The following is a 23,584-nucleotide window of genomic DNA, read 5'->3' as shown; positions in this document are numbered from 1 at the left end:
AGGTTAAAATCATCACAATGTATTAATGAAAAATCAAGTAAAAACAAATAAACAAAACATCAAGAAAAAAATTTAAATGAGCTATTCCATAGTGATTGTGGTGAACTTTTGTTTTAAAATCATTAATACAGCACAATATGTCTCCCAAGTTTACCTACTATCATAATATTATCTTCCTTGACCTTAATAATCTCTTTTCAGTAGTTTTCAGAAAGGTGGATGCAAACAATTATTAACACGGGCTTGTAAACTGTAGAAGCTATCTTTGGTATACTGTGCCATATGGTACATTAGTAAGCTAAATATGACTTTATAGCCAAGTGCCTCCCTTCTTGTGATTGTCTCTATGGAAATAGTCTTTGGTCACTCTTCCATTTAGGCCTTCGAAGGGAGTTTATCATCCACACGAGAGCGCATGATCCTCTGTGAGACAGAAAACTGTATTTAATGACATTTCCAGTTATCTAAACAGTCAATAACGTACATTAGATTTAAAATAATTTGTTGGTTAATCACATAAGGACTTTAGTCTTTGATAAGCCAAGAGAATGAAGATTACATTTCGTAATAAAAACATTACATTTTGCCAGCATTATTATCAAAGTTGGAAAATAGCTAAAAATGACAGGCCAATTCTTTATGGCTGCTCTTGCTAACTATATGCTAACTGCTAAATCTAGCATAATGGTTACTGCAACGCTGTTTTTCTCACCTTTGTATATGAATAAACAAAATACTAAAATGATAACAGTTAACATTAGTAGATAAAGTTACCTGTTTCTTAAGTGCTTGCATGGAGTGATACTCAATTTGTTCTCTCTTGATTCGGACCCAGTCCGGTTCATCAGGGATCATGACGGCCAAAATCATCTTCACCATGATCAGGACATGCTAGAGGAGCCAACCAGCATTAAAAAAAATTTACCTTTTTCAGAACAGCTTAGCATTAGCATTTTGTGAGCATGGGGACCGACAGTGATACATTTTTTTTAAAATAATCTCACTTGTAATTACAACTTTGTGGTGGCGTCCATGTGTGTTCACTACATAGTAAACAATCTTTAGAAACCCTAATTGAACACACCATTAGACATTGATTTAAAGGGGTCATATGATGCGATTTCAATTTTTCCTTTCTCTTTGGAGTGTTACAAGCTCTTGGTGCATAAAGAAGATCTGTAAAGTTGCAAAGACTAAAGTCTCAAATCCAAAGAGATATTCTTTATAAAAGTTAAGAGTCAGCCACGCCTACCTAAAACGGCTCGTTCGAACACGCCCCCACATATCTACGTCACTATGTGGGAAGATTTGCATAACGCCACCCAAATGTTCACGCAAAGAAAGAAGGTGTAACTTTTATTCTCGCTGTAGTATTGTTGTTGCCGCCGCCATGTCGTGAAGGTGCTGTGTGTTTCGTTGTGAAAGCGAAACTACTTTGTTTGGTCTTTTTTATATTTAAAGAGTTTTTATATTTTTTAAATTTAAAGCAAGTTTTTTGGGCAGTGTAGAGCAGGGCTTGTTTGTAATTTCTCCAACCACAAATGCAGACATGGTTTTATGTTTACGCGGCGCGATGCAACGCAACGCGTAAAAAGACAGTATAAGTTATTATAATCCATAATTATGTCCCCACTGGATGCAACGAATGCCTCGTTTATGATGGGTTTTCATGTTTTTGAATCATCGCTCCGGCCTGACAGGGCTTCATCACAATATGGTAGGGGCGTAACATTTCCGTCTCACGCTTGAGGTATTCGGCCAATCACAACGCACTGGATAGCTGGCCAATCACAGCACACCTTGCTTTTCAGACAGATGAGCTTTGTAAAAATCGACGCGTTTCAGAAAGGCGGGGCATAGAGGAGAAACAATAATGTACAGTATGTGGAAAATAATTAGTTTTTTTAACCTTAAACCACATAAACACATTTCATTACACCAAATACACAAAATAATGTTCTTTTTAGCAACATCATATGACCCCTTTAAAGGGACAGTTCACCAAAAATTTAAATTAATTTTTTACTCTAATTTTGCTCCAAATCTGTATGCTGATATTATGTGTTACACAAAAGGCAAATCTTGATATTTTTGTCACAAATTAAGCATGTGGTCACTTTTTACATTTTTGGACAGACTGTGCCTTCGGCTTTTTCCAAGGCTGTGCCAAAATCTTCTCTAACCTCCACAATGATGGCAATGACGAGAACTTTGCTGCTGCTGAGACCGGCATCCTCTGTGAGTTCCTTCACTTGTGGGGACAGAAGCAGCAGCCAACAGTTAGACATGACCGAGATGAAACTCAGCACCTCAAATGCCAGCTATAAAAAAAGACAAATAGACACATTAGAACTCACAGTATCATAAAGCATTTAACACATCCATTTATACAGTACAAATCACAGTCTGACCTGCCATACGCCCATGTTGGCCACAGGGGCAGAAAATGGCTTGTTGAAGAGCTTGCAGAGCTTGTAGGCATCTGTGCGGATCTCTGTGAGGTTGTTGAGCAGTAACAGAGGGGCAGTGAGAGGATAGACGCAAGAGAAAAGACTCAAGTAGCCAAACTGAACCAGAAGCTCGATGTATTCAGCAAACAGGCCCTGAAGAGGAACAAGATTGAGAATTTAAGGAAAATACAATTCCTGTGTTCTTGATATTTGAGCTCATTTGATTGCTACTCACTGGGAAAGCCGGCAGACTGCCCTGAGCCTGGAGATGGTCCACCTCTGGATCATCTTCCTTCAGGTTTCTGTCTGCAGATGTGAGGAAACGGTCCACCAGGAAAGGAACCACCACCTCAGTGAACTGATTCACCACTTGCGTCACGATCAAAAGAGAGGAAAGTCTCTGTGGAGGAAATCACAGATATTGTGTTAATGGAAATCTTAAGATTATATGCGAGAACGGTTTCTGAGGAAATTCCCACCTTGCGCAGCAGAGGCAAGTCCTCCTTGAAGAAGGCAATGTGGAACAGCACAGCAAAGTTATTGAAAAAGGTGAACTGAATGAGAAATGGAGATAGAACATGAGACATTTAGTATTACAAAGAGTCCTGCAGAACATTGTGGTCTAGACATATACAGCTATCAGCATTTAAAATTAGCTTAAGATCTTTGAGGTAAAACACCTATAAAGCACACACTAACAGGTCATTTAGAAAAGGTGGTTTGTAAAAAAAAAAAAAAAACATCATATGGATATGTAGAGAATTATAAAACTCACCACAAGGACTTTGGTGGTATGATGATAGTCAAAAGATGATGCCTCCCTATGATTTTCTGAAAGACAAGAGAGTTAGTTATTTTTAATATAGTATAAATGTAATATGTATGTGTGTGTGTGTGTGTGTGTGTGTGTTTTCTGATTTCTAAAATAGTTATTTAATTATTATTATAAATAATAATTATTAGAAACCTTTAAAACATTGATAAATTCAATATTTAATATTTTAATAAAATAAATTATTTAATCAACTTGTCAAACAATTGCTATTGCATATTATTCTAATATATATAATATATTATATGCTATATTATATAATATATGAAAGATATATAGATTAAAAAATATGACACAAAAGCCAGAAGAAACCTTTTCAGTAAGTGTTTATTTTCTGTGAAAAAAAGAAATAAAAAAATGAAATATAATATTAAGTTAACTATAACCAAAGTTAAGAAGCAATAGTTCATCTGAACATCTAGTTAATCTGCAGTGTGCATTTTAATTATTTCTACAGAATACATATTCCAATTATTATATCCTATCATTTATATTTTTACTATTTTATTTATATAAAGTAAAATTTATATTTTATTTTAAAAATAATAATTTTTTATTTATTTTACTTAATTTACTAACAGAATGTTTTGCAAAATATGAAAAGATGATATAATCAATATATCATATTTATATTATAATTATGTATAATAATGTGTTATATTATTATATATAATTACAGTAAAAAGCTAATAATAAACTAATTTAAATTAAAATTCACATTCATTTAATTTAGCAAAATACGTTTAAAAATACGCTTTCATTATATGCCGTTGTTTTGACAACTAATATTGAGTAGTTTTGTGTCTCTCAATATTATAATCAAGTTCTTTTGCCTGATCTTTTTCTTACCTGCTTCTGTTAGCTGCAAGGCCACGTTGCGATATATATTCCCAAGCACATTAGTGTAGAGTATATGGGCTATAGAAGGGAGGTACAGCAGGACTGCTGTATAGTATGATTCAGATGCTTTGTGCCAGCCTGAGACCAGGCGCTCAAAGAAGTAGAAACCTGCCATCCCCATGACCACCAGACCCAAAAACACCCCAACCACGGGCACTGACACCACACCTATCCTAAGCCTCCTCTTCCATTCAGGAAACAGTGGCTCCAGTCTGCCCGTGACCGGATTGGTGCTGAGTTCTCCATGGAAACCCGGTCGGGGCTCTTGAAATTGTTCAGCTAAATTGAAAGTGCCCCAGTGATAGGATAAAGCCGCGCTCCTCCTCTTCCACAGCTCCATGAATACCGTGGACCACAGCATGCTGAAGACTGCCTGCACCATGTAGGAGCTGACTGAAGGCTGCTCATCGTCATGCTTCGGCAGTGTCGGCTCGCTGTCAGTTTTATTTCCTTTGGATAAGTTTGCACTAGGGAGGAAAAAGGTGATGAAGAGGCCTAGGATGGCTGGAGGAAATAATGACAAAGTGTAGAAGTCCAGGAAGCTGAAATAATAGGCTATAGTGCCACCAAAATAAGCGTGGATGGAGTCTGTAGAGAGAAAGAATGATTTATTAGTGTAATAACAATAAAATAATTTTAATAAAATACAAACTAATATTTAATTCGGTTATTATATTTTTATTATACATTTTATGTATGTTTATTTTTTAAATATATATTTATATATTTTTATATTGTTATAATAATTGTTGTCAAAACGTTTCCTACTTTCATATTTTTTATCTGTACTATATATGGCAAGAAATTGTATGTATGTATAGGCTATGTATATATATATATATATACAGTGGGTACGGAAAGTATTCAGACCCCCTTAAATTTTTCACTCTTTGTTATATTGCAGCCATTTGCTAAAATCGTAATATGTGACCAGGTAGTTGCGTTGCATGTAGGCCTTAATTGAGTCATACGTGACCCAATGATTTTTGGATCAAGACCCTTGCCAGTGCACGAATTCCCGTTTACAGAACGCCATCTATAACTGAAAAATATTAAGACATATTAGACATATTAATCTGCATCAAATAAATATAGGCTATGTATATATATATATATATATATATATATATATATATATATATATGTGTGTGTGTGTGTGTGTGTGTGCGCGCGTTTTTGTGACAAATGAGGACATACATTTGTATAATGACAAAGGTTTGACATAGGTATTAACAAGGAGAAAGTGACTTTTCAGGACATTAGCCCATGTCCCCACTTTTGAAAAGCTTATAAATCACACAGAATGGAGTGTATTGAAAATCTGAAATAGCACAAAGTCTCCTGTAAGGGGTAGGTTTAGGGGTAGGGTTGGTGTAGGGCAATAGAATATACGGTCTGTACAAACCAATAAACCAATACGCCTATGGGATGTCCCCACTTTTCACCTATACAAACATGCGACTGTGTCTGTGTGTGTGTGTGTGTGTGTGTGTGTGTGTGTGTGTGTGTGTGGCCAACAATCGGTATCAGACGATAAAAACTATTATTTGCGTTATGGTTTGCCAATTGTTTAAAAACAGCCGAAAATTGTGTCAAATTTAGCGCTGTCCAAGTTAAAGTAATAATGCATTAACGCCGTTAATGCTGGTTCTGGCACCTTTGAGATGAGTTGCCAACCGCGATTAAACCTGAAAGAAGAAGAAGAAGAAGAAGAAGAAGAAGGCTGGTTCTGCTTGACCCTGTGACTCACCCGTAGTTCCAGCACAGCCGCTTCGGTTCAAACTGCGGCGCGGATCGAGTCTCTTTCAGTTTTATACAAGTTATCGCGCGAAATAAACATGAAGGAAAATCAAAAGGTATGTTGTAAGACAATTGCAAATGTGCAATTTACCGAAATGTCTCATGTAATCACTCAATCAGCGATTCAACCGAAAGAAAGATGTAAACAATGTCACTGAACGATGCATTTACCTCAGAAAAGTTATCCAGTGTTCACAGCTGGTTAGTTAGCTATAAATACACTAAAGGAAACTGATTTACTTTTAAGTATGTTTAAATAAATCTGTTATGAAGAAAAGTTTTTTTTTTTTTACCTTATGTGTAATTGTATATATATATATATATATATATATATATATATATATATATATATATATATATATATATATATATTAAACATATATATATATATATAGGCCTAAACAGAATGAAGACCCCAGGTGTACAGATTACATTGTAGCTTCACAGTGTGGCATATGAGACTGTGAAATTAATTAATACATTTGTGAGTTCTAGTCAAATTACTTCAGAAAGTTTTATTAGTGCCTCCATGATGGCCATTAAAAGAATTAAATGGTCCTGAACAAAAGATAATTGTGTATAATTTAAAATCTGATGTGGAGGCATACTAAAGTCACTTAATGTCTGTGTAGTTGAGTGATGAGAGTGTGTGTGTGTTTGTACCTAAAGGCTGCCCCCACAGACTCTTGTGAGAGTACCACTGCTTCCCCAGAGCAGACAGCAGCTTCTGCTCATGAAGAGGGGTGATGTTACGGATCACGCCTGCTTTCTCCAGCTTCTGTACTTCAGCACAGAGAGAGAAACGAACAGACAGACAGACAAATAGACAGATAGACAGATAGATAGATATGGACAGGACATTACCATATTAGGTTTTAACTATGGGAATACCATTGGGAGTCAAGGCAACATGCAGTGACTAAGCAGTTCAGAGAGAGAGGAGAGTGGAGCCTACTGGCTACTCATGGAACTGCATGATATAAATAGTGTACTGGCAAACTTTTTACTGCATAGTGTGTAGAATGCACTGTGTAATGCCTGCTATTTTATAAAAGCACAGTTTGCAAAACTGTATGTAACCTTAAAAGATCAAAAAACATTTCCAATACATAAAGAAAAATGTGCTGCAAGCTGCAAAAAATAGTATGGGTAGTATGATGGTATGCTAATTTGATCATAGCCATAAATATAATTCTTTAAATTTGATCATATTTAATGCAAAAATGTCTTAAATTGTGTCAGTCCAGTCAAATAAGTCCAGAAGGTGTCAAAAATGCATACTGCAACTGCTACATACAGATACTCACAGATGCTCTCTCTGGCTTTTAACTTCCCTTTGGGTGCTGGGATTCCTGGGATACGCTGGTCCTCCATGGCTCTCATGGAATCCAATTCATGTTTAACGATGTACTGCCTCTCGGCCAGCGTCAGGAACTGCTGCATGTTGTCTGCAGAAACAGTGAAATAACAATGAATTTTAAGCTAATAACATTAGCCGGATGTTAAAGTTTACATGCTAACATGAACACTCTGTAAAATGAATCAAACAATGTTGTTGATTTGTTGGTATGCCACGAGTGGCTAGTAGAAATCTGCTAATTGAGATGCAGGCACAGTCTATTATTTCATTTATCAAATATTCACCAATGTTGCAAAAGTTGTCACGGTCCTCAAAGGAGAAGGCCGTCATGTTTCCATCCTGGTAGGTTTTGCAGAGTCCCAGATCCTCAGTCACCCTGAGAAGGGTACAGCGAGGGGCCGCCACTACTATCATGTCCCCTTTCATGTCCTCACCGGGGTGAACTAACAATTGAGCCCCTAAAACACAGCAGGGAGGAAGGATACTGAGATTTAAAAGTGTATTTAATATTATTACTACTATTAATAATATTATTAATATTTTTGTTCTTACCTCCAGCCTTCACAGGTGCAGATATCATGGACATGATCCATTGTTTGGTGATGGGCTGGACATTCTCAGCCAGCTGGATCAGAACCAAAGGTTCTATATGGCTGGAGATACAGCAGGGGCAACTGACCCGGGACCAGGAGCTGGGTCCTGTCACCTTGGTCAGGGTTGAAAGTCCCTCCTGAGGTTCCTCCTGGGACGTCATGATTTCCCTGTGGAACTGTAACCCATGAGAGATTGAAAGTATGTATCTGCTTTTATTTTTGTTTTAGAAGCATCTCAGTGTATTCCTAATTTTACTGTATATTTCATAATAGTCGACACTTTCCAAGAGTCAAGTACTATTAGGGCTTGAAACTGTATTTTTTAAAATTTGAATTCTTCTTTATTTATTATTAAATGTCTTCATAATGTGTGTGTGTGTGTGTGTACACTACCGGTCAAAGGTTTGGGATCAGTAAGTCTTGTAATGTTTTTTAAAGAAGTCTCTTATGCTCATCAAGGCTGCATTTATTTGATCAAAAATACAGAAAAAAACAGTAATCTTGCAAAATGTTATTACAATATAAAATAATGGTTTCTATTTTAATATACTTTAATATATCATTTATTTCTGTGATGCAAAGCTGAATTTCCATCAGCCATTACTCCAGTGTAAAGTGTCACATGATCCTTCAGAAATCATTCTAATATGCTGATTTATTATTAGAATTATCAATGTTGGCAACAGTTGTGCTGCCAAATATTTTTTTTTGGAAACTGCGATACTTTATTCAGGATTCTTTGATGAAAAAAAAGTTAAAAAGTACAGCATTTATTCAAAATATAAATCTTTTCTAACAATATAAATTTAATAATTTAACAATATAATAATTTCTTTTAAAAAAAGACAGAATAAAAATTTACTGACCCCAAACTTTTGAACGGTAGTGTATATTGTTAGAAAAGATTTCTATTTTAAATAAATGCTCTTCTTTTTAATTTTTTATTCATCAAAGAATCCTGAAAAAAAGTATCACAGGTTCCAAAAAAATATTAAGCAGCACAACAGTTTCCAGCACTGATAATAAATCAGCATATTAGAATGATTTCTGAAGGATCATGTGACACTTTACACTGGAGTAATGATGCTGAAAATTCAGCTTTGCATTACAGGAATAAATTAGGTTTGAATGTATATTAAAATAGAAAAACATTATTTTACATCATAATAATATTTCACAATATTAAATTTTTCCTGTATTTTTGATCAAATAAATGCAGCATTGATGAGCATAAGAAACTCCTGTAAAAAACATAAAAAATATTTCTGATCCCAAACGTTTGACCGGTAGAGTATATAGTGAATGTACATATATATATATATAAAGTGAATATTAATATAATAATGTGGAAAAAAAATTATTAGGTCAACACCTCTGAGGCTAAAATCACCCACATTTGCATGAACTACTTTTCATGCCAGATTAATAACAGTGAACTATTACTGTTTATTAATACAGTAATAGTTTTCATTAAAAAAAAAGGAGAGAGAGAGAGATTTGTGGCTCTGCTGTTTAAAAAACATCTTTAGCAATTCGTGGAAAGTGCCTATAAAGAGTGTCTATAAAAATTAACCCGCAAGATTAAAGTCAAAACTGTATATAATACGCAAATAAAGAGGCGGAAACAAAATACACATCAACAGTTCATTCAAATCACCTCCGGTAAATGCAAACACGTGTGTGTTATCAGATATCTGGCTGTTTGAAAGACAATAGACAAGCTCATACCAAACAAAACACCCTTTTACAGTGTGCACAAACATCAAGTTCTCAACTACATAATTCAAGCTAATGCAGAGAGCTGCAGGCACTTGAGAGAAAAACAGCATGCGTAAAGTGCTGTTAAATAAGGTCGCACCCTCTGGTTACAGCCTTTGTTTACAATTTCAAAATGACAAAAGTTGTCCTTTGAACTCAAATGAGAGTGAAACTAAAACATAAACATGAACAGGAAGTGAGCGAGTTAAAGAACGAGAGAGAAATTCAGTAGATGGAAAGGAAACGGTTCTGCAGGCTACCTGTCAAAGCCAGGGACCTTCGTCTGTCGGAGCGCTTGAGTTATGTTGATGTCCCCACCCCCTCCAGTGTGCTGTTTGAAACAAATTGAAGTGTGAAAACTCACAGTCAAACTGTGCGACACACTTCTAAGATGAGTTTTTCACCACAATCACTTGTTCAGAGCCAATCCATTCGCTGGTTTACTTGGACAGAAGAGGAATGCAGCTGAACGTCTCTCCTCTCAGCCTTTAGGGTGTGGAAGGACATTTTCATTTTTTTCGGATGGTGGATGCTCTTCTGCAGTCTGAGCACATCTGGGTCCTATTGCCTGCCTTGTTTGTTTTTGAAAATAGCATATGGCTAATGTAGGATACTTTACAATTACAGTATATGCCATATATGACATGAAATATAACCATATGGCATATAACACACAGAGTATTATGAGTGAGCATTTGCAATGGACTAAAAAGAAGTAAATTAGTTTCTATTTCTAACTTATTGTTAGATGTTCTTTGTTTAATGCAGTTTTCACTTTATGACTGTTAGCTTCAATTTAGCTTTAGCTTTAATTTTTCAATCATTTAGGGTTTTTTTTACGACTGCAAAAATTAATGCATTTAACTAATTTAAATTTTTTATAATAAATATGTAAACTTTTGTAATATAATATTAAAATGTATTATAAATATATTATTATAATTTATAGATAATTACACATTATAAATATGTTTTAAAATAGGTCATGTAAAATATTAAAATTCACCATGTAACAAAACTAAAATTTGTGGTCATTTATTATTTAATTGTAGTTTTTTTTAGTTGTCATTAACACCAGTCACTACTAGCATATTCACTGTAACATCCACATTAATTCGCTTTCCTTTTAAAAAAAGACTTCTGACACCACATGACGCAATAGTCACATATTATCATTTTAATATGCTGATTTGCTGCTCAAGAAGCTTTACTTATCAATGCTGAAATCAGCTGTGCTACATAATATTTAAAAAAAATAAATGTAATGAATAGAACACAAGAACAGTATTTATTAGATTTATTTTTAAATAAACAAATATATAAATAAAAATGTTTTTACTGTCATTTTTGCCCTTGCTCAACTAAAAGCATTCATTTCTTCAAAATTAAATTTTACTGACCCCAAACGTTTGATTTATAAAATAAATATAATTTAAATAAAAACCGTTATTTTCATTTGTAATAATTTACAATATTAGCGTTTACTGTATTTTAGATCAAATGCACCATTGGTGAGCATAAGAGACTTCTATCAAAAACACACAAACTTCATACCTTTGAATGATAATGTATAGTCTTTCACACCGTCTTGTTTGCTTGCTTTTGTCGTTTTCTTAAATAAATTAAAAAAAAACACCACAAGATTTCCTCAGAAATATACAGTTTATTTACAAATACGATTGCATTTGCATAGAAATTGAAAATTCCAAAATAAAAATACATAAAGTAAACTGATTTATTAGAGGCATCTATAGCTGAAGATTTTATCGGAATTAAAAGCTCCCAATGTGATTACAAGTAAACAGATAAATACAGTATATTGCGCTGTTGACTTGCCTCATTTGAAAGCATTCTCCTATGACATGGGATCTGTCCAGGATGGTGTCACAGTTACAAAATAATCACAAATCATTACAGTGTCCATTGCATTTTATTAGTTTCGTTGTGCCACAGAATCACGGTGTAAAGAAAAGCTCTATTCAAAGGTCCTTCCATGTCTTTGGCTGAAACGTCCAACCAATTATGTGATCTAATTGGCTTGGAAGGAGCAGGAAGTTAGGCAATGCCCCTAAGGCACATCAGGATAATTTTTACCTAAATATCATATATAATTATGTATATATTTCATCTGAAACATTAATTATGCTTATAATGACTGTATGAAGCTGAGTTACATGTGGTCACAGCTTTTCTTGGATATTTCCCAGAATTCCAACAACATTGAACCAGAGTCAAGACAAAGGCAGGAGTTAAAACGAGTAGGGAACAATACAAAAGTGTCGGACGAGTGAACAAATCTGCCGTATGAAAGGATGAGAGATCAGCCGAGGATGCTCTTGCTCTCCTGACGCCTGGTCAGATGCACCAGATCGTCACACCAGATGGAAGGGTTGCGCCGGCTAGATCTACACCGATGACGACAGAGGATTTCTACAAACCCTCCACCCTATGACAGCTATGGACGGCTGGCAACCCTCGCCGGCAGGAGAGACCCGTGCACCCCGCTTCACGCCCTCACCATGAGCTCAAAGTGCGGAATCGTCCCCGTGTGTTAGTCAGGAGAACCAAAAGCAAGCTTCAGTCCTCAATAACTTAATATCTCACTGGATATGTAACATATTACTCGAGGAGCAGCTACTTGTGACGTCCTCCGGATCAGGATATTAGTAAGTCGATTGGCAAAAAACACCTCGAAGTGGGTGAGATGAGAAAGAAAAGCAAGACCACCAGAGCAGAATGAAACCGGCGGAGCAAAGTTTTGACACACAGCTCAGGGAAAGCGATGATCCGTAAAGCGGTTGCAGCATCAACACTGAGAAGAGTTAAAGCGTCTGAGACTTTCCTGAGTTTTACTTAAAGGCAATGGCACACGTGGCCACCAAAAGGACCTCCTTCTGCTAGCCTTCAGCTTCTTAACACTACGACTAAGAATTAATTTCCACTCGCACCTTCACACGCCATCCCACACTTACCGGTCCCAGTCTATACATCTCTTTACTTTACATGGATGGGCAAAAACTGTGAGTTTGATATTCCTGTGCCTCTAATAAAAGACATTTACAGATTTCATCCAACATTTGATTCGTCAGTACATTCATACATGGTATATAAATATTTATATAGCTTGACATTCTGTGATTCTGTTTGTTTCAGGACCCCCCCCCACCCTTCTCTAAATAATTGATGGCGGCGACGATGATGATGATGATGATGGTGAACCTAAGGTTATAAAAGCTGGTAGCAGCAGCAGGGTAAGACACTGTACCTAACCCAGTGATAAAGGGAGAATGCAGAAGAGAGAGGCTTATGGGAGTTTGTTTGGGGGGATTTTGATTTGGTCATTGTGGCAAAAGAAGGGTCTTCTAAAACGTCTGCTCGGGCATGGTTGTGTTGAAGGGGTAGTCCCAGAATGTGGTGGTGATCCCAAAACCTGGAAAAAATGCAGAATGAACAGAAGGCTTTAAAAAGGAGACCAAACAAATACAGTGCAAACAGCAGGTTAAATGTAATAAATAAATAAAGTTAAATATTTTTGTAAAATATATTAATATTAATAATAAACATTAAACAATAAATATTATTATTATTATACGTTTTTTAGAAAGCATATTTTTAATAATACTAATACATTTAAAAAAAAATTAAATTAATAATATTACATGATATATATTTAATATTAACAATAAAATAATTATTTTTATATTGATTAAATTAATAGCATTAACTTAAATTTTATTGTAAATTGTAATACAATTTGTTTTATTTTAATAGTGTGGCAATATATGAAAACCTGTAAATATTAGTTTGGAGTGTGGCTGTTTGAGGTTGTGGACAGGTGTCTTTTATACTTATAACGAGTTCAAACAGATGCCATTAATACAGGTAACGAGTGGAGGACAGAGGAGCCTCTTAAAGAAGAAGTTACAGGTCTGTGAGAGCCAGAAATCTTGCTTGTTTGTAGGTGACCAAATACTTATTTTACCGAGGAATTTACCAATTAATTCTTTAAAAATCCTACAATGTGATTTTCTGGATTTTTTTTCTCATTTTGTCTCTCATAGCTGAGGTATACCTATGATGAAAATTACAGGCCTCTCTCATCTTTTTAAGTGGGAGAACTTGCACAATTGGTGGCTGACTAAATACTTTTTTGCCCCACTGTATATATATATATATATATATAACAAAAAAAAAAATAAAGTTTTCAAACATTGTTTTTATGTAAGGACTAGTTGGGACATTTACACTTTTTAGGGATTTTATTAAATTTCATGTAATTTAATTCGATTTAATTTATAATTGACTTTGCAAACTTCAATTTTTTGTATACAATGTATTTTTTAAGGTCACAGTAAATTATTATTATTATGATTTAAAATGTATACATATTTAATATATTTTTAAAAATAATAAAAGTAATAAAAATACTTTAAATTACTTTTTTGTATGCAACAATGCATTTTAAGGTCACAGTAAATTATACATATTGTTTACAGTAAACATTTTTATTTACTTTAACTTGGCACTGGTCTTAAGCTCTATTTTGTAGAGAGATGCTCTAATGCCCATCATCTCAAATCTCATGTCCTCACCTGCCCTTTGGTGTTCAAAGTGGTGTTTGACGTGGTACGCTTTCAGCCCGTACAAGTAGGAGCCTCTCCGTGGCGAGCCGTAGTGCAGGTAGTAGTGGATCATGTCGTAGACCACGTATCCACACAGACCCCCGACGAACAGGGAGGTTCCCAGACCCTCAGACAACAGCTGCCTGAGTATCAGGTAAAAAGCGCCAATGGCGATGGCGGCCAGACTCGGAGGAAACACCAGACGAGAGCCGTCAAACGGAGACTGATGGGTATGAAAAGAGTTATGTTGAGGTTCGTCAATATCTAATGAATTATGTCAATTCAACTTCTCAATTAATTATTCATGAATCTCAAGTATCGGAACAAAATCACACACCTTGTGGTGCTGACCGTGCAACAGGAAGTGCAGTGTGATAAGGTAATAATTGTGAGCGGGCGGGCGCATGTGGAAGACGAAGCGATGGATGCAGTACTCGATGAACGACCACAGGAACATGCCAAGCATGAAGATGAACGGAAAGCTGTACTTGTGGACCAGAATGGAGTAGTCTAAAAAGTAAATGTGTAAAATAAAAAAAACAATCCACCAATCCATAATCCTTCACTAAGATCATTTACTTATTTAACTGTGTCACTTATGTCAGAAGGGTGTTTCTGCCAGTGTTGTTAATGTTCACTAAAACTATTACAAATGTTTTTGGTAATTGGAATAAAGGTAAACTAAAATGAATTAAATATCAGATGGAAACAAACTTAACATTTTGCCTTGGCAACTAACTGAAATAATTAGGTTTAAAATAAAATTAAAACAGAAATCTATATTAAATTAAAGCTATGCAGCAACCCCCCCCCCCCCCCCACACAAAAACAACAACAAAAAAAAAAAAAAAAAAATCAATAATAAAACCTACCATTCTCTCTTGCAATGCACAAAATGAAATATTTAAAGTGAACATCTCTGTATGTTTAAAACCTGCTGTATTGACCTTTCTCCACAGAACTGCTTTGAAGCTAGCAGCTTCCCCCCCCCCCCCCCCCCAAATAAATTACTACACACTATAAAATAAAATTACATCTAAAAAAGCTAAAAAATTCTAAATATTAATAAATTCTATAATAGTTTATAAATACTAGTGAAGTAAAAATAATACTTCTGAGGACTAAGTAAATCAACTAAGAATGTCTTAAAGCACACTTTTCACACACCTGATGTAATAAACAGTCTTGTCCTCTCTTGTGCCAGTAACGCATAGCAGTACCAGCACAGATAGATCACCAAAGGCATCCATACAATTGGCACCATGTACCTGCAAAAACACACACATAACAAAGTTGAAGTATCTGTTAATTAACCACCACACACTTAACGTAGCAACTCCTGTAGCATAACCCTATTACTTATTAAAGTACAATGTTTAACTAAACAAACACAAGCAGTAAATCCTGTAATGTGATTTGTCTTACCAAGAAGTCTTTGTGTTGGCTTCGAAAAAGTCATTCTCAAACAGCCTGATCGGTCTGTCCACAGGCTGATGGACCCACGTGTCATATTTCTCTCTGAGGTATCCCACCTGCCAGGCCAGTGGCTTCCGCCAGTCTACCAGATCCTGTATGCACAACGAAAAAAAATAGAAATATTATTTTATATTAAATAAATATTAATACATATTATTATAATATAATTAATAATATTCAAAAATATTATTTATAACCAATAACAGTGTTAATCTAATATTATTTATATACTATTAAAGTATTTTGAATTATTTTTATATTTTATTATTTTAGTTTTAGGGCTTTAACAAATTTGTTATGCGCTTTTGTTATTTATATATATATAATCTATTTAGCTTTATTTTTATTTCAGTTTTATTTGTAGTAATTTTAGTACTTCAACTTACTAATTTCAGTTAGTTGCCAAGGCAACATTTCATTTCATTTAAGTTTTTCATCTAATATTTATATTATTTTATTTCAGAGGTAAAATAGGAATTATTTAGTGAACATGGTAGTCATTTGTAATACCAGGTTTAACCTGCTATGTTAATCAGTGATGTTTTGTGTTATTAGTTGGTTTGCCTCTAAAACAATCCATCCTGTTATAAAATAATTCTGTAGTAATTTAATGTATTAATCATAATTCAATATGACAAAATTATTAATATTAAAATTCACTTCATACTAACAAGGTCATGTAAGTTAACCAGATGACTAACATAACCATTCATTGCCATCTTATTAAATATTCCGTTCATTTTCCTGCCATTATGTAAAAGTTAACAGAGTTCAGGAAGTACTGCGCACCAGGAATGTTGGCTATCAATGATGTTAGTTTGCTGAATCATTTGACTGTTCCTTGTTTACGGTGCAAACTTTGACCAGATGCTTTTCCTACGTTCTCCACCAGGGGCCACTATAACAATATAAAGCAGAGGTGGTGGGTGTGTCTAATAGGACACACTGGAGTTAGTATAGACCCAAGACCGATAGGGGGCGGCACCTGACCAAGATTCAAAGAAGCAGAGGCCTTGAACTCAAGGTGGACTTAACCTGAAGCAACAGACGTCTATCTATGCATGGCTCTGTGCTTGTAATTTATGAAACAGCAGGCTGACATTCATGGCAGTCATGCGCATATTAACACCTCTCCAGAGTCACGATGTAGGACCATGCCAGATGTGCCAACTGATCACAAGATACAGAACGTCATTGCAATTCAATGACATTATCTAGGGGGCCAGTTTAAACAAACAAAAAGCTTAATCATAATAGCTCTGATTTATTCAGTGTTATTTATAGTTATTATTGCATGACAGAATACGAAGAGCAGCTTAACCATAACCACCCACTTGACTTGTTCTGTGGAACGAGGAGGTGGACAGAACAATGTATTCCGGTTTAATTCTAGAAAATGTCTGTCACATCATCAATAGGTGGACATGTTAGGACGAATGAATGGCTTTTGCTTTACAGCAACGCTGAAACGAATGGGAGTGCAGCAATTGAGACCACATTCCTGCTGTAATCAACCCAGAAATCTGGTCTGGACTGCCTATCCTGTCTGGCTTTCAAGTTTCATTAGGGCATTAATTACGGTGTTGGTTGTTATGCCTAAGCCTGATGCACAGGTTATGTTTTGGCCTGTAGTGTAACACAGAGTAAGAATGACAGAGTAAGAACAAGTCTGGGTGGGTCATAAAAAAAGGTGAATTATTATTTTTTAATAGAATAATTATTATAATTTATATAATTATTATAAAATATTATATTCTTTTCATTTTAACTATATTTAGACACACAATCTTTATAACAAATATTAAATATAATTTACAACTGATGTAATATATAATAATGGAAATATTATTTAAAAAATGTAAAATTATCATTTCTAAATACACATATACATAAAGTAATGATGTATTATTAAAAATGTAATATTAAGAATGTAATAATATTTTTGTCATATCAAAATTAATTTCATACTGACACCCTCATGTAAATACATATTTTAACTTTTTTTTTCCTTTTCTTTTTTCCTTTTATAAATTACTAGTAAATAAGGAAATACTTCTCCAACTTCATACACGCATGCACATATTTATTACTAGACGTAATAATGAATGGTACAGCACGGTTCTGCAAAGGGGTCAGTGTTCTCTAAATCGTTGACCCTGTCTGTCAAATTCACAAAACAATCGATGCTTGTGAAATGCCTCTGATAGAGGACACACACACAGAGAGTGAGAGAAGTGTATACACAAGCATTTTTCACATATCTTTTCATTGTCAGTGAAGCACAAACATATTTTGGCTTTATCCAGATTGTGGCATCGTTCAACCACAAAAAAAAAAAGGAAGTTTGAAAGAAATAAGTCTTAAATGATAATCACTGTACAAGAAAGACAGAGCAACAGAAAGTCACCTGCTCTGCTTGTGTTTCACGGTCGCTTCAAGCAAAAAGAGGAAAGGTTACTTGTGGTTTCCTGTCATATGAACTAAAGCTTCACTTCCAGATGACAAGCAAACAAATGTGTGATACAGTGATTAAATGACTGTTCTGGATTAAATGCAAGTTCAGCTCAATCGCCAGCATCTGTTGATTACCACAGAAAGTCATTTTAAGCCTAAGAATGTGTAAAACTATGTTTTCGTAATGTCTTCAGGAAGTAATATACATTTAGACTGGTTTATCGTCATGTCCACCACACATCGATCAGATGCGTTTCCCATGGGCCGTTCACACAGGACGTGTAGCACTACAGTGCAAAACATTAACTAAGCTACAACTAAAGAGAGAAAAATTCTAGATTAACTAGTTGACCTCACTAATCAGCTAGATGGCTAATCTAACACATCCTGTCTCATCCTTATTTGTGGCAAAGAAACATGCACAGAAATGCACTTAAAATGGAAGTCTATAGTGCAGTCTTTGTAGGATTGTGCATTATTGCCATCATTGTATTTGTTTTAAAAAAGCATTTTTTCTGACTTAACTTACAGCTTGTATTATAATCAGGAATATGCCTGTAACATCAGTTTGAATTTCACTTTTGCATACCGTTTCTTCATTGACTTTGCTGCACTTATTGATGGCCGACGTTTCTTCTTCTTCTTCTTCTTCTTCTGTGGTGCTTTCTGGGATCTTCTTCCTCTGTCTCAGAGTCTAGAACAGAAGAACAGGAACCGTTCAGAAAAACGTGATCCTCATGATCATATTTGATGAGATGAAATCCATCCGTGTTCAGTTTGCGTCAGCATTTGTTATGAATTTGTTTGAATTACTGTATATTTGATTCATGGCCTTATTTAAGATATGAACCTGGGAAATACCGAGTTGCAGTAAGTAGCATCTGACTGGTCATGTGATCCCAACATAGCAGCCACTATGAGGTGACCTGCTTTGTGTAAACAGAAATGTTCATGTTATGTGAGTGTACATGAATTTTGTACATTTTATTTTTATTATTTTTACAAGCACTATTCCGTTCTTTAAAGGTAAAAGGCTTACTTTTTTAATTATGAAAAAGTATTTTAATTAGGAAAAATTTAGTATATTTTTAATGTTAATAATATGTCAATTACTTTTATTTAATTTGATCTTTATTACCGATATTTTACTTGAGTAACTATTTGAAAAACGTGCAATATTTACATAGAAATATATATATCAATAATTAAAATGTGTGCTCAATTCAAAAGTTAGTATATTAGTTGTGGAATCAAAATTGACATTCTGAAATATTTCTGATTTAAGTCTAAAAATTATACACTAAAGTTCCGTAAAGTCAGACCTGCTGTTCAATAAAAACCTAAATCAATAAAATAAATACTAACAAAAACAAAGCACTAAATACTTTCAATAAAATATAAAATAAAATAAAAAAAATCAGAGATAGTGTACTAGAATAAAGGCCCGTTCACACCAAGAACAATAATGTGACGTGACGTGACATGTGGCCAAGTATGGTGACCCATACTCGGAATTAGTGCTCTGCATTTACCCATCCAAAGTGCACACACACAGCAGTGAACACACACACACCGTGAACACACACCCGGAGCAGTGGGCAGCCATTTATGCTGCGGCGCCCGGGGAGCAGTTTGGGGTTCGGTGCCTTGCTCAAGGACACCTCAGTCGTGGTATTGAAGGTGGGAGAAGGTCACTCCCCCCACCTACAATCCTTGCCGGTACGAGACTTGAACCCACAACCTTTGGGTTATGAGTCTGACTCACTAACCATTAGGCCATGACTTCCCCTATAACGATAAAGGTATAGTTCTCAAAATCGTTCTCAATATTAAAGAATAGCACAGTCCACACCACAACTATAACGATAAAGACACATAAAAATTCCAACAATATGGTGCAGACAATTGTAATCATAAATATGACAAATAAGCTTTTCACGTCATAGATACACCTAGCCTCATCATCATCATCATCATCATCATCATACCACCACACAAAGTACACAACGCCTTATCCACATGATACACACATTACGTCATGCCTCATCCTACAGGATGGAAGTGCTAATCTTTTCTCCATAGGGTCACACTCACATTCAAACCCACCCTTCACAGATGGCTAGTTAGGTGGGACAAGTGAGAATTAATCAGGTCTTGCATTGCACCATACCATTCTAACGTTAAAGAGGTGATCACCCCTAAATCACCATTTTTTCCGTACCACTTTCCACTAAATCAGTTAGATATAATAAAATAGAATTTATTATATTAGGCCCCCTTTCCACCCTTCACTATAACTAATAAACTTGAAAAATAACCAACTAATATACCATGTATGACTAATATACATTGAAATAAGTATCTTATGCTCACCATGCCTGCATTTATTTGATCAAATAAATTCATAGTGAAGTTATAGGGGGCTTCCGCCACTACAAAAACATAATTCTGTAAAAAAAACAATAAAAGCTGCAACAAACTAAGCCACATTCTTCTTATGGTGAACAGACCAGAACTTTTAAAAGCAAACGAGCCTGACCAAATATTCCCTATTCTGATACACACGTGTAAACCCATCTTTCAGTGCACTTCTGTTGACACTGACATCAGCTAAAGCTTACTCAGAGTCAGTCCGTGTTATCGTCACTCAAGATAACATCCACTTTAATGTTTAACTTACAGTTTAAATAACATATTAAACAATTTATAAAAAAAAATAAAAATACAGCACCATATCGAGTGGTCATTTCGATTTATTGCACCTAGACACACCTATAGCACGCACTATGCATACGTGACTGCTGGGGTGTTTCACTGTTTACAAAGAGCCACGCCAATCATTAGCTTAGAAATACACACTAACCAAAAGCAGAAAGAGGATAGGGGAAATAACACTTAAAAGATTAAACTTCATTGGTTGTTAGTGACACTAATTCAACAGACAGAATGCAAATATGTATAAAATCACATTTTAGGTGAATTTTTAACACCCTGAAGAAACAATTCACACATAAGCACAAATGCACACAGAAATAAACACCATAGTAGAGCCTAGGACAATACACAAGGGATTGCATCTAGAAACAAACAGTTGTCGTTATAGATACAGTCACTATCAGAGCGCTGCAGTCACTGAAAACCTGCACGACAGGCCTTTTGCACAATACAAAACAGATTAGAAAGCAGAGGTTCAATCTGAGATGTACTTGCATGTTGACATCTTGATTACATGCTTTCAAGTGAACAATTCGCATCCAAGTACCAAACTTAGAAACTGTCAAAATGAAAATACTATCTAGTCTTGATAAACTCCATGACTTTGTGGTGAGGCAGTTTTAGTGTTGTTTTTGAGTTTATGGTCAAAGAGCCACCGCAAATTGACTGTGAATGTCAGCAAATCATTTGCCTTTATAGCTCAGAAATGGTGTTGTATTAGTGTGTGTGTGCACGTGTTGCATTACGACCAGCACATGTGATCCGAGAGGTGTGCTGCCCTTTTGCCGATGTGAACAAGGGTGCTGAAGCGAGAACCGGGATAGTGGAGGTGCAGATATGAGCGTGACGGTTCAGTCATGTGTGGTCGCTTGGTAGGTTATTTAGCCAGCTTTGGCAGCTTCTTGTGCGAGATCACTGCAGCCAAGAAGCTTAGGAAAAGCAGGTGAGGATGTCTTTAGGAAAAGCAGGGCGAGATGGTAAAGTACAAAAGTCCTTTAAAGTCAGGCAAAATAATGTGCAGTTATCTCAGGGTTAAAAGAAAGGAAATTAGTAGGAAACTAGAAAAGCTTGGGTAGGGTAAGGCCAATTAGGGCCTAGTTACAACATGTAAGATTCGGAATATGGTTTGAACAATTTGCAAATGTTCAAAGGAGACCGTAGCTGCAGGGTTGGTTAAGGTTTAATCATCGCATAATTCAGGTTGCTGGTTGGGGGTCTTTCAGAGTTCTCTGATCTCTGTTGCAGAAGAGAGTTTGAGCACAACAGAACTGTGGGGGAAAGAGCCTTCAAAGGAATTGTGTCTAGATGGAAAACCTCATTCTACGAAACTCTGCTTCCAAGGATAAGGTTGCTATTGGACTCCAAATAAACACAGTAGCTGACAAAACATACCCATGTACTTTTATTATTTCACTCAACATCAAGATCTTAGGTTGAAATGTATTTGAATTTTAGGGAAAGTGTATCATTTTATAAACATTTTAAAATATTTCCCTTGTTAGTTCATTGTATGCAGCATGGAATGAATTCAAATTGTAAATAAAATGAGATCGTAATAATAATTATTAGCGAAATGCTGTTTAAAATCATTTTAGATTAGCATGTCACACTGCCATATATAACAACTTTCCAAAAGTATTTCATGTATACATAAAAAACTTGGGAGACTTTCTCCAAAATGAGGTCTACCATTTAGAAATAAATCTTCAAGCTAAATTTAAGATAAAAATGTAACCGTAAAATGTAAGTCAAGAGAAAATTTGCCATTAATGTTCTTATCTTTATATGTTAAAATTCATGAGAGTAATTTAACTTAGCAATAAAGGCTCGTCCTGACAGCAAGCGGATCTCTGTTAAACTTCACAGTTTTCACTGAACAAGCATGAAGATCATTAAGTTTAACTGGATAGAATGTTAGATTGGGTCTAATCATGTGAATATGGCTTGTGGTTATGTGGTTAAGTTCATGTACCTGGAAGAATTTTTCGAATGATCCACAGTCAGTAGATTTGTTAAACCTAAACTAGGTCACATAGCCACAGAGATGTATTGTTGTCCTAAGAGACAGTGGGACATATTCAGTCAGACCACTTTGTGTGTACCACAAAATCATAACATGAAGACTCCCCTCACCATGGAAATTTTGAAAGAAAAAAACAACAAAATCACCGCAAAATTAAACCACTTCCTATTTCCATTTCATTTCCATTTTTATGGTCTATGCCTTTGTTACATTTCTTCACAGTTAATTAAACCTCAATAAATCTGCAATCAAATCAAGCATACATGATCTTATGTCTCTCTGTAAAAGTACACAACGCAACCCACCACCGATCTTGTGTGTACCAAATACACTATATCCTATTACCTTGTAAAAGGGAGCTTATTTACAGAAGAGAGGCTTTCCAATTGTTCTCAGTGGACATTGAGAGAATAAAGTAAATCTGGACGAGGATAGTAATCCTTTATTGTGGTTACAGAGGGTTTTTAATAGTCAATGCTGATGTCTAGAAAGCACAAATGTACAGCATGGTCCTTATAGGTATGAAAGAAAAAATAATGAAGAAAGCAACAGGAAGTTGTCATTTTCAGCAAAAGCACTGTGTGATTAGGAGTGAAGCTCT

At 35.3% G+C, this 23,584-nt stretch overlaps 2 protein-coding genes across 2 annotated transcripts in view; both read right to left on the bottom strand.

Moving 5' to 3' along the window:
- Positions 1 to 71: 71 nt before the first annotated feature.
- Positions 72 to 10,205, bottom strand: LOC107589177 (anoctamin-10-like). The gene is made up of 13 exons (XM_016277540.1): positions 9,954 to 10,205; positions 7,895 to 8,111; positions 7,627 to 7,800; positions 7,290 to 7,430; positions 6,646 to 6,765; positions 4,132 to 4,770; positions 3,226 to 3,281; positions 2,930 to 3,004; positions 2,686 to 2,850; positions 2,412 to 2,603; positions 2,184 to 2,321; positions 775 to 891; positions 72 to 423 (listed from the first exon to the last, which is right to left on the bottom strand). The coding sequence occupies exons 2-13, from the start codon at positions 8,094 to 8,096 to the stop codon at positions 376 to 378; spliced, it is 2,067 nt and encodes a 688-aa protein (XP_016133026.1). The 5' UTR covers positions 8,097 to 8,111; positions 9,954 to 10,205; the 3' UTR covers positions 72 to 375.
- A 1,141-nt stretch (positions 10,206 to 11,346) lies between these two features.
- Positions 11,347 to 23,584, bottom strand: part of fa2h (fatty acid 2-hydroxylase) — a 29,141-nt gene continuing 16,903 nt past the window's right edge. The window contains exons 2-7 of the mRNA XM_016277541.1: positions 18,835 to 18,939; positions 15,741 to 15,883; positions 15,483 to 15,583; positions 14,653 to 14,825; positions 14,286 to 14,538; positions 11,347 to 13,123 (exon numbers count right to left, since the gene is read on the bottom strand). Coding sequence (XP_016133027.1) covers positions 13,056 to 13,123; positions 14,286 to 14,538; positions 14,653 to 14,825; positions 15,483 to 15,583; positions 15,741 to 15,883; positions 18,835 to 18,939 — 843 coding nt within the window. The 3' untranslated portion in view covers positions 11,347 to 13,055. The remainder of the gene's footprint in view (positions 13,124 to 14,285; positions 14,539 to 14,652; positions 14,826 to 15,482; positions 15,584 to 15,740; positions 15,884 to 18,834; positions 18,940 to 23,584) is intronic.

Source organism: Sinocyclocheilus grahami, unplaced genomic scaffold (genome assembly GCF_001515645.1).
Source record: "Sinocyclocheilus grahami isolate Dianchi unplaced genomic scaffold, SAMN03320097.WGS_v1.1 scaffold113.1, whole genome shotgun sequence".
Lineage (NCBI taxonomy): Eukaryota > Metazoa > Chordata > Actinopteri > Cypriniformes > Cyprinidae > Sinocyclocheilus > Sinocyclocheilus grahami.
Note: the sequence above shows the minus strand (reverse complement) of the source record. Positions and strands in the feature narration are given on the sequence as shown.

Coding starts and splice junctions, on each gene's coding strand:
- LOC107589177 (XM_016277540.1), bottom strand. CDS start 8,096: ATGACGTCCCAGGAGGAACCTCAGGAGGGACTTTCAACCCTGACCAAG. Junction 2,851..2,929: donor ACTTGCCTCTGCTGCGCAAG/GTGGGAATTTCC, acceptor TTTCCTCCACAG/AGACTTTCCTCTCTTTTGAT. Junction 2,604..2,685: donor GCAGTCTGCCGGCTTTCCCA/GTGAGTAGCAAT, acceptor GTTCCTCTTCAG/GGCCTGTTTGCTGAATACAT.